The sequence below is a fragment of the Canis lupus genome, chromosome 6, assembly GCF_011100685.1.
Source record: "Canis lupus familiaris isolate Mischka breed German Shepherd chromosome 6, alternate assembly UU_Cfam_GSD_1.0, whole genome shotgun sequence".
Lineage (NCBI taxonomy): Eukaryota > Metazoa > Chordata > Mammalia > Carnivora > Canidae > Canis > Canis lupus.
In genome coordinates, this window is record NC_049227.1 from 6245819 (window position 1) to 6256948 (window position 11130).

Genomic DNA, 11130 nt, shown 5'->3' on the forward strand with positions numbered 1-11130 from the left:
GGCTGGTCTTCAGACCCACTTGGAACTTCCTAAAGGGGTCCAGACAACCCTTTCCATTACAGTTTTCCTGGGGGGTTCCCTCCACTTACGATGCAGTTCTTTGGAACTAGGAAGCTCATGGGGGTGATATCCTCTTGTTGAGGGGGGCAAATGCTGGGCTCCCCAGGAAAGCCAGGCGGGTAGCTCTGTGTATGTAGGGGCATGGCTCTCTCACTCCCCCCGACCTCTTTAGTAGGCTCTGGGCAAAAACTGCAATAGATATCATGGATTCACACACCCCTGACTGGGACCCAGTTGCTTTACCACCTGGGTCAGAGCTGAGATTTATATTTGTAAAATAAGATGAAGAGTAGTTGAGCATTGGCAGTGTGACTGGAGCCACAAGGAGAGGGTGTATTCTGCCCTAGGGTGTGCCCACTCAGGAGGCTTCATCTCCTGAAGATGGATGCCCCCCCCCAGATGTAGCCCGATACCCGGCCCCTGCCCCCATCCTTTGGCAGAGAACCTGGCCAGTACTAACCCCCTGGGGCTGCCTTAGCCTGTCTGAGCCTCCATTTACCTATGGGTAAAAGAAGATCATATTCTCAACTCTTCGGGGGTTTTGAGGGGTTAATTGCCACGCTCTATGTGGAAGCACTGTCTGGGGAGGCAGGTGCTCAGGGGCCACACCTGAGGGAGTGGGGAAGAGGTTTGAGAGGGTCCAGAGCCGCTGCTCTTGGGGGTGCTGGGGTGGCCGGTCGTCTGGGGTTTGTCTTGCCCCCCTAGTATGCCCCCCGCCGCACCCCCATCCAGGTCCAGGTCCAGGAGCTGACCTCTGCAAGAAGCCTCTGCTCTCAGCAGTCCTGTTCAGCTAGTCAGTGGCTCGGGGGAGAGGGTTGCTGCTGCCCCGCCCCTCATTCCAGCCCTCCGGCCTGGCCCTGCTCCATCCCGCGCCCCCGACACTGGTCCCCCACTGAAGATCTGGTTCTAATGGCAAAGGGGGACGCCCATGGGAAGTTGACCCCACCCAGGCTACCCCACCAAATGGCTCAAGTCTCTGCACTCCTCTCTTCCCATGGCCAAGAGCACCTTCTGGAGGGCTCCCCAGGGGGCCACTCCTAGGAGCCCTTGAGGTGTGTAGCCTCCCCCGGGGAGGGGGGCATCCTTGTGGCCTATGGCAGAGAGCATGCCAGATGGTCCAGAACTGCCCCGAGGTCCACTTTAGCCTCTGTCACTGGCTGCCCTCCCTCTGCCAGGAGATGAATACCTTCCCCAGCTTCTCTGATCCTTGTTTGTGTCCTATACCACACACACACACACACACACACACACACACTCACAGAGTCACATGCTCGGTGACAGTCCACACCTGGATAGCATATTTCCCCTGTGTCCATTCCTGTCGGGTGGCAGACTTTCGCACACGCTAACAGGCACTTTCACAAACCCTACGCCCTCTCCCATCACACACACCTGCTCAGGGGTGAACCTGTGAACACACATTCCTCCTCTATGGTTTGATGACACATTTGGACATATACACACATGCCCACCTGCGCCGTAGCACACAACACACTTGTTCCTGTGTGCATGCCCTGCACACACATACACACGCTCCGATGGCCCGGCCCCCCTCACCAGGGACAGACCACAGCAGCAGCTTTCCAACCCGCAGCCCGGAATCAACGGAACTCTGACCTTCCTCTGAGGGGGGTCCTGACTTCCCCGGGGTGGGGGGAGGAACAAGGAACCTGTCGAGGTCACACAGCTCACCGTAGTCGCTGAGCTGGCCTCCGGCCCCAGTCCCCTGTCCCTACTGGATCCACACGTGTGCAAACTGCCTGTGCCCTGCCAGGGGACCCCGAGGGCCCTCCCGCAGCATGCTTGCGCGCCCCCCCCTCCGCAGACAGCGCCCGGGACAGAGGTGGGGGGCCTCAGCCGAGCCGAGCCGGGCGGCAGGACCTGGGCCGGTCGGGACCACCCTGCACCTTGGGGTGTCTGGTGACAGGTTCCTCCTCGGCAGGGCTGGCTCCCGGGAGGCGCGGTTGCGGGGATCCAGCGGCCGGGAGGCTCCCGCCCAGGGTCCCCGGACGGCGGGGTGGAGGGCGCCCAGGTCTGTCAGGGGGGGCCGCGGCATCCCGGGGCAGGGAGAGGCCTACCTCCGGGCTGCGAGGGGCGGGCGACGGACAGCAGGAGCAGCAGGACTCCGGGCCGCAGGGCTGCAGCTCTCAGACCCGCCATCTCGGGGAGAAGTGCCCCGGGCCGCTCTCTGCGCCTCGTTTTATCCCCAAAGCGTAATTGCGGCCTCGTCGCTGAGAGGGAAGGAGGGCGGGCGGCGGGCGGCGGGGGAGGGGGGAGCTGGGGGAGGGGGCCGCGGGGAGGGGGCAATTACGAAAGGCCCCGCTCCCAAGCCTCCCAGGCTGAGTCTGACTGGACTGGATGTGGGCTTTTTTCCTTAAAACACACTCACCCGCGCGCACACACACACGCACACGCACAGTTTCCCCATCCCTCTCGGCTTCCCTCTGTAGCTGTTCCCTCCGCGCTGGCCGCGTTCCCGCCAGAAAGTGCGAGGGGGGCCTCTGCCAGGACAGCCCTCGGGAGAGGAAGCGGGGGGAGGGCCCGCAGCCCGGCCAAAACTCCAGCCCCAGCCAAGGCCCGAGTGGCCAGGCCCCCGCCCCTCCGGCTGGGCCCGGGGCCCAGCGTGGGGACGCAGGCCAGCTGTCCTGTGCCTCTGCCCCCACCCCGGCCCTCCAGACTCCCCCGACACCCCCAGGTCTGGCCAGAGACTGTCCCTGCCCGAAGCTGGGGGTGTGGGGTGTTGGGCAGGTCTGGGGTCCAAGGCCTGGGGCCAATGTCTGCAGAGGCTGAGGGGCTGTGAGCAGAACGGCCTGGAAGGTGAGATCATGCTGGCGCTGCCCTGTGGGGCATCAGGGGAAAAGAAGGGGGGGGGGGGGGGGGGACTCTGACACACTATAGGTCCATCCTTTATGGACTAAGGTCACTGTCTCCCGGCTGATGCTGGGGAGGGTTTGGGGGCAGGTCTAGGATCTGCCTCTGCAAAGGCACAGAGGCTGCATTAGAACAGCCTGGGAATTAAGACCACATTGGCATAGTGCCCTGGGGCATCTGGGGGACATGTGGGAGACCCTGACACACCACAGGGATTCCATTCCTCATGGATCAAGGTCACAGTCCCACACACAGGCCTGTGTAGACCACAGTGTCTGGGGATGTTCAGACAGGATCCCCAGGTACTCTTTGGGGGACCGAGGGGTTGGGGACCTCACCCGGATTGAGTGTCCTGGCCCCTCTTTATCACCCAGCCCCCATCTATCTCAATGCTGAGCCTCACTAGCACCCAGACCAGACTCCAGAGTCCCCAGACGGCAAGTTCCCTCCCAGCCACAGGAGGACGCCTGGGGCGCTGACATTCCGCTGGTGGCCAGGAGGGGGCGGCCCTGTGCTGAAACAGCTGAGACCAGCATTTCCAAGACTCCCGAAGTCCCAGCCTGCCTGCACAGGATGAGGACCTTGGGGACTTTCCTGGGGTTGGGTAGAGTAGCGGAGGGTCATGCCTCCCCAGCCCCCCGAAATTGGGGAAGAAATTCAAGAGCCAGAGGATACGGGAGGGGAACAGATACTTGCTATCATCAGAGCCTCTAGGGTGGGGGAGGGGGAAAGTCGAGGTCACAAGTTCTGTGAGCTTTTTCCTGCCCCCAGATGGAGAATGATGGGGGAGACACAACCACAGCTCTGAGCAAGGGAGCTAAAGGACCCCCGCGCCCTCCAGCCTGGAGCTGTGTGGCCTTCTGGAGGACTAACAAGGCCACGTGTTGAACTCAGGTGAACCTAACACTAAATTCTAGCTCTAGGGCTTTCTACTGGGGTAAGCTCTTCACAGAGCTTCGGTTTCATCTCGTGTCAGATGGTGATAAATATCCCTGCCTAGGAGGGTTATTGCAAAGATAAATAAAATGTGATCATACATTTCTGTACCGTGCCTGCCAGATCCAAAATGCTCCAGGCTCATTTGGTGCTAGTACTAGTACTAGGCTACTATTGCTACCCCTCATCCTGCATGGACCACTCCTGTGTTTAGGATTAACTATCAGGTTTGGCTCTCTGTGGGGCCACCTTAGGACCCCAGGCCATTCCATCCTCTCCCCCTGGTCTTAGGCAGCGTCTGCTTCAGGAGTTTGGAAAAGGGTGGACACACAAGGAGAACAAACTTGAAGCTATTTTGCACAGTAAGTGTACAGCTCCTGCTTCCAGTGTGTTCTATTTGGGGTACTGTGGGGTAGCTGATAGAGGTTATGAGCCCGAACTTGTCTTTGTTGCTGGGGGTAGGGGCTGCTTAGGGTTGGGGTCTGGAGGCTCAGTACCTAGGGTGAGCCTACATGTGGAGAGCGAGGCCAGGAGGTGCATCTGTGTGCCTGCCCCCTCCTGGGAAGGGGGAAGGGAGGGGGCGCTGGGGAGGAGCTGGGCCCCACTCCTCTCGGGGCAGTGACGTGGGCAGGAACCGGCTTTCAGACTTGCAAACCGCAGTCTGCTCAGAGTCTTTATTAATTCCAGGACCAGGAGAGAGGCTGGAGCCAGAAGGAGCGTTCTTGCTGCCGGGGGATCCAGGAGAGGTGTGGAGGGGCGCTTGCAGGGAGAGACTCGGGGCTGCTGGGCCAGACCTCTCCCCACAGAATCAGGGCCCTGTGTTCCACCCTGATCTGGGACCCCCTTTTTCTTAGCACCCTGTGCTCGTTGGAACAGCTCCAATAACTTGCATCTGAGGCTTCACACACCAGAAAGGGCTTCAATTCAGAACCCATCAATTGAAGTGATTCTTCAGTACAATTTAGCCCAGGGTATTCAATACATACTGTAAGGACTGGAGGTCACAGTTATTAGCTGACATGCATTCATTCATTTGCTCATACATCCTAGAAACCCAACAGTCCTCAACTACTCTGTGTTCACCTCCCTGCATAGCTGCGTGGGTTAAATCAGGTCATTCAGGTAGAACCGCCCATGGAGGGCTGCATGGTGCATCACGGGGCTGGGTGAGCCTGGCTTCCCAGTTATCACTGACAAGCCTCACCTGCCCACTCACTGCTAGACATCCAGGTTTGTTACTGACAGGACATCTCTGTCTTCCAAATCCTCCAGGTGCACCTGTTTAGAAAGGGGTGTGCCACACCTGCCCTGAGCATCTTATTGCTTGACCCGGAAGCCTTCAATTGCCTTCCAGATAAAGTCCAGACTTCTGAGTACAACCTTCAAGGCTCTGTATGACCTGGTGCAACTGCTCTGATGCTCTCCTTCCTCTAGGCCGGCCTCCCTTCCGGCTGGTGGAGCTGCTCTCTAGCTCCCAGGCTTGTCCGGATGTTGTCCGAAGGGCCGGATGTTGGCAAGGCTCCCTAGTCTCAGCTTCTGTCCCTGCAGGTCAGTGCCCTCGGTATTCCTGCCCCCAGCCCCTCCGAGGGTCGTTGGTGGGAGCCTTCGTGGTTGGACTTGAAGCTTCATCTCATGCCCCTCGGGCCTGGCCATCACTGAAGATGGACCCATTTCTGTCTCCCGGGTCATCCAAGAAGACTGGATGATAGCACAGTGCCCTCCGGGAGATGGGGGGCAGAGATTGCTGATGAGAACGGACCCCAGAGTCTGGCTGTGGTTTCTGTTTTCTCCCTGTCTACACATGGTCCTTTTATCTGTTGATAACAGGATGCTCTGTCTGTGTGGGACCTGGAACCAGAGAGAGAGAGACATAAGCGTTTGCTCTAGGACTAGCCTGGGAAGAGCTTGGTGTCCATGGGACCCGGGACCCATGCTATGCTCCCTCTCAGCAAGGGGTCCTCTGCTGTCAGTCATCTCCTCCTCCATGTAGCAGTCTTTTCAGCCAGTCCCCTAGGCAATAAAGTCAAGGTTTTACTGTCAGGGAGAGCATGAATTTCTCATATCGACCCAAGTGAGATTTGAGAAGGAACAGAATGCTGGTTGGGAGCATGGGTCCGAGTGTAGACACTTCTGGAGGGAATTAGCAGCAAAGCCAAATGAAGGACCCCTTCCCCCAACCCCAACCTGACCCATCTTTGCTCATCGGAGAGACCCAGCTGCAGACATTAAAGACAGCACCTGCCCCTTCTCTGATTTAAACTTTTCCAATAGTTCCATAAAATCAAGAAAATGTAAGTAAAATTAATTTTAATAATGCACTGTATTTAACTCACTATATCTAAAATATTATCATTTGAATGTGTAATTGACATAAAATTATTGAGATGGTCTACATTCCTTTTTAAAAAATATTTTATTTATTTATTCATAAGAGACACACAGAGAGAGGCAGAGACATAGGCAGAGGGAGAGGAGGCAGGCTTTCTGTGGGGAACTGATGCAGGATTCGATACCAGGACCCCGGGATCATGACCTGAGCCAAAGGCAGACACTCAACCACTCCACCCAGGTGCTCCTGTACATTCCTTTTGTGTACTAAGTCTTAAAACTGGTGTGGGCAACAAATACCATAGGGTCCAGCAATGCCACTTCTGGTATTGATCTGAAGGAAACAAAAATGCTATTTTGAAAAGATATCTGCACTCAGTGTTCATTGCAGCATTATTTACAATTGCTACAACAGGGAAGCAACCTAAGTGGTAGTTCTTGATGAACAGGCAAAGAAAAAAATATGTGTGTACACACACACACACACACACACACACATACACAATGGAATGTTACTCAGCCATAAAAAAGAAAGGAATTCCTGCTATTTGCAAAAACATGGATGGACCTTGAGGATGTTATGCTGAGTGAAATAAGTCAAAGACAAATACCGTATGACCTCTACTTATATGTGAAATCTAAAACATAAATAAACCCAAGTTCACCGATAACAGAGGACGGATTGGTAGTTGCCAGAGGCGGGGTGAAATGGGGGAAGGGAGTCAAAAGGTACAAATTTCCAGTTATAAGATACATAAGCCCTGGTGATGTCACATACAGCTTGGTGACCACACTTAACAATGCCATGTTATATATTTAGAAGTTGCTAAGAGAGCAGATCTTAAAAGTTCTTACCACAACAGGTTGTAACTATCTGGTGACGGATGTTAACCAGACTTATTGTGGTGATCGCAGTATATACAAATATCAAGTTATCATGTTGTGCCCCTGAAACGAATACAATGTTATATGTCAATTATGCTCAATTTTAAAAAATGATGTGGAAGTTATATTTAGAGCACATATCAATTTAGGCTAGTTGCATTTCTTTATTTTTTCTTTTTAAAAGATTTTATTTATTCATTTGACACAGAGAGAGAGTGAGTGCAAATGCACAAGCAGAGGGAGTGGCAGAGGTAGAGAGAGAAGCAGACTCCCCAAGCAGGAAGCCCAATGTGGGGCTCAATCCCAGAACCCTGGGATCATGACCTGAGCTGAAGGCAGATGTTTAACTGACTGAGCCACCCAGACAACCCTAGACAAGTTGCATTTCAAGTGCTCAGTAGCTACATGTGGCCAATAGCCACCAGAGTGGACAGTGCAGGTGAAGGTCATGAGGGGACTGGTAAGGATGAGCCCCGAAGGTGGCTCTCACTACACAAAGATTAGAGCTATACAGGGCAGGGAAGAAGGGACGTCCTTAAGGACCGGAGGGCCCATCAGGACAGGCCGCCCCAGGGGAGAGGCCCTACTTTGTGCTGGGGACCCAACCAGAGCAGGTGGCTGCCCCGGGGTGGGGAGGAGGAGGGGTACCAGCCAGCACCCAGAGCCAACAGTTTGGCTGGAAAATGAGAAAGGCCTTCTGTGGCTCATTCCTGCCTAGAGGCAGCTGGGGACCTCTCTGACCATGGGCCAGGAAAGGAAAGGAACCTGCCAAAGGCAGAGATGTCAGGCTTTGCTGGAGGTAGAGAGTCTGCAGTTAAAAGCTGATTGATGGGAAGCTGTGGATCTGGGCCACTTCATCATGTGGGACTGGCCTGAAGGAGGAACGGGCGGTCCTTTGAGGCAGTTTGGGAGTTGGGGAAGGGGCTGGGATTCCAGCATGGGGTGTTTCTGCATCTTCCAGGCTAAGGTGCGAGGAGGAGGTTGGGGGTGCAGAGGGGGCCAGTAGTCATCATGAGCTTGGGCAGATCACCTAGTAATACTCAATAATGGTGACATCAAAGGTAATTAACCCCCAGAAAGTCCTATTTTCTCTTATGGAGACAAGGGTTTCCACAAGCCTTTAAGATGGAAAACTCATGTCTGTAAGCATCAGGTACACAGCCCGTGCTCAGATGCAGGATGGGGTCTGTGACACCATTTAGGTGACCAAAGCAGATGATGAGGCTGGAGGGAGAGAGGGGAGAGCCAGGGGAAGCCCCCTTCCCACAAAGCACACCCCCACCCCCACCCCCATGCCCCAGTTCTTGAGCTCCTCATTTCTGATCCAGCAACCTCTGTGCAACGCCTCGCCTCTGCCCGGGCCTGGGTGTTTGTGTGTCTGAGTCATTTGTCAGTCTGGGGCCTTGGCCGGTGCGAGCCGGGGGGTGGGTGTCCAGGACAGGCCGTGCTGTTCTGCCCCGTGCTGTTCCCACATCGCCTCCTGAACTGTCTGCTGCTGTCTGGGGCGGGGGGTACATTGCTAGCTGGGCAGACTCTACACAACCACCCCCCACCCCCCTGGCCCCAGGGACCCAGGACGGATGAATCCAGAACACGCCTTTCATTTGTTTGACACTTGACAGTTTATAAAGCACATCTCCATTTGCAATTTGGGATATTATTATCCCAAATATAAACACAGGGGTTAGGAGCCCTGTCTACAAACTCGGATAGCCAGAGAGCACTCTTTGTATCTCCTCCAGATCTATGTAATTGTAACGCTGAGCCCCTGTCACATGGGCAGGCAGCAGTAAATCCCATCTTAGTAACTGGCTCTCTCTGTCCCCACCCTCCATCCCCAACCAAAATCTAGGTGTCACCTGGCCTCACTGACCTTACTGGGGCCTCTGTGCCTTCGTGTACCCCAGGGCTGTGATGAGGCTGGGGAGTCCAGGACCTCCGCGCTCTCTGGGGATGCCTGCCAGCGGTAATCTGCTCCTGGACCCACGGGGAACTCCCATCCCCAGTAGGAAAATCTTCCCTCCAGACCTCCTGCCCCTCTGATACACACTCAAAGAGAAGGCTTGCAGCCTGGTGAGTTGCAGGAGAGGCAGGATACAGGATGGACTCACACAAGTATTCACGACTCCATAAACTATCCTGCTACCCAGGTGAGCAAACTGAGTCTTTTTGAGGTGTGCGAGGTCACCCACCGCATTATGGCCTGGAGCTGAGGCCTCTGGGGCATTTCACCCTGCCAGCCACACCACTCTTTGATGGGGTGACAAACCTAGCTGTGGGGTACACCCAACATTTGGAGAGCAAGACCCTCTCTTTACAGGGCTGGGCACCCCTGTTGTTTCAGTGCTGGCTCTGGGAGCTGGTAGGCAGAGCTATCCATGCTCCCCCTGCCCGGCCCATGCTCCCTGTGCCTGGCTCACGGCAGTGCTTCCTCCGGCACAACCTTATCGGCCTACCTCCTCCAGCCCATCGTGCCCAGGAGCTCTTCCAAGAGCCTGAGCTGAGAACACTGCTGGGCGAGGAGCTGTCTTCCTCCTGGGTTTTGCCCGTCTCCATCCCTACACCACGTTTGGCCACTCCCTGCCTTGGGCAGACCCCTCCACCCATGCCCGGAACCCTCAGCTGGCCTGATCCCTGTGGCGCCAGGCGGGTCCCACGGGGCGGGCAGGGCAGCTGCCAGGATGCAGGGTGGGAGGCAAGTGAGGCCGGGCCAGGGGCTCCCGCTGGGCCTGGGTTATCTACTCCCTCGTTCCTTCTGGTCTCCACATTCCTGAGTTGCCAGCTTTGGTTGGGCACTGGCCTTGGGAGGGAGGACGGGTAAGACACCAGCACCTACAGTCCTGGGAAAGGGGATGTAATCAAGAAGGCTTCCTGGAGGAGAATGCCAGAGTTGAACCTGTTCCCTTTTCTCAATGGGAGATGTGTTCCGGGTGGTGTATGCAAAAGCAGGAAGGCTGAAGGCCCTGGCCTTTGCCCTTCAGCCCACCCACAGGCTGCCTGCCTGCCTGCCGGAGAGCTTCTGGAAACACAATCCCAGCTGTCCAGCCCTGTATGAAGCCCGCCAGTAACTGACCCTGGGAGGATGCTGGCCCTTCCTGCTCAGCCTTGCACGGTCTCCCAGCAGTTTTCAAATTACAGGCTGTGACCCATCGATGGGCATGAAATCAATTTAATAGGGCAGGAGCAGCATTTGAAAACTGAGTGACTAGTATAGAAAAGAATAGATGAAAGTGTCACATTTGCGACCTGATCGGTCTTGTGTCTTAAATCTTTTGTCTGAGTTACCTGTGTTTGCACATGCGTGCTGGATTGTGATTTCTCATCCTGCATGTTGCTGTCAGAAAGTCTGCAAGACACTGTTGCAATCACCGTGTACAAGCTGTTCATCCTGTGTTAGCGTGGGGAGGCACCCACAGTGTGGCTGAGTGAATGTGCGAGTGAATGAATGGGGGGGAGGAGATCCCCCTTTGCCCCCTTTGGGGGACACCATGTGGACCCCCTTGGCTTGGCCACATGTCGAGCTCTTGCCAGACTGACAAGAAATGGGGTCTTGGTGCATGAGTTTGGGTCACTATTTGTTTTTGGGATGTGGGCTGTGCTTGCTCCTGGACCTAGAGCCATCCAGACCCCCTGGGGGCCCCCTGGAAGGACATCATGAGGGAGAGCATGACTTTCAGGGCACATTTTTCAGAAACCCAAAGGCAGAGGTGAGGTTGCTAGATGGGCATGGCTCCCAGCCCCATGTAGTTGGTACGAAGGCAGATGTGGTTTTATGTGGTTTATATATTGGGGCTCTGAGTAACATTGCATTTGAAAAAAGGGCTTCTGGGGATTGAAAATCATGACAATTGCCACTCTGGTGGGAAGGCAGGGTCCCAGGAGATGGAGCGATCCTTCCCTGACCTGTCCTGATCGCTGGGTGACCCTGGGTGACATCTCCCCTCTCTGGGCCAGGAGTCCCGTCTGAACCAAGGGGCTGCAGCCTGGAGCAGCTGTTCTCAATTCTAGCTGTGCATTAGAACTTATGGGGGTTTCTGAATCAATCTGCCC

The 11130-nt window shown here is 55.5% G+C and overlaps 1 protein-coding gene and 1 long non-coding RNA gene across 7 annotated transcripts in view; one reads left to right on the forward strand and one right to left on the reverse strand.

The window, feature by feature from the left end:
• The window catches only part of ELN (elastin), a 31904-nt gene extending 29596 nt beyond the window's left edge, over window positions 1–2308 (reverse strand). For 3 of the 5 annotated variants that reach the window (XM_038539089.1, XM_038539090.1, XM_038539091.1), the window contains exon 1: window positions 2139–2308. In XM_038539089.1, the coding sequence (XP_038395017.1) occupies window positions 2139–2220 (82 nt within the window). In that variant the 5' untranslated portion in view covers window positions 2221–2308. The remainder of the gene's footprint in view (window positions 1–2138) is intronic. The other 2 variants (XM_038539088.1, XM_038539087.1) reach the window with 1 other exon arrangement.
• Window positions 2309–2405: 97 nt separating this feature from the next.
• LOC102157065 lies at window positions 2406–6249 on the forward strand. 2 transcript variants are annotated; one of them, XR_005360533.1, is made up of 5 exons: window positions 2406–2877; window positions 3703–3825; window positions 4159–4229; window positions 4555–4613; window positions 5416–6249. It is a non-coding gene; the product is annotated as an uncharacterized LOC102157065 (long non-coding RNA). The 2 variants fall into 2 exon arrangements; XR_005360534.1 differs by lacking the exon at window positions 4555–4613 and having other exon boundaries at window positions 2410–2877.
• Window positions 6250–11130: the final 4881 nt, after the last annotated feature.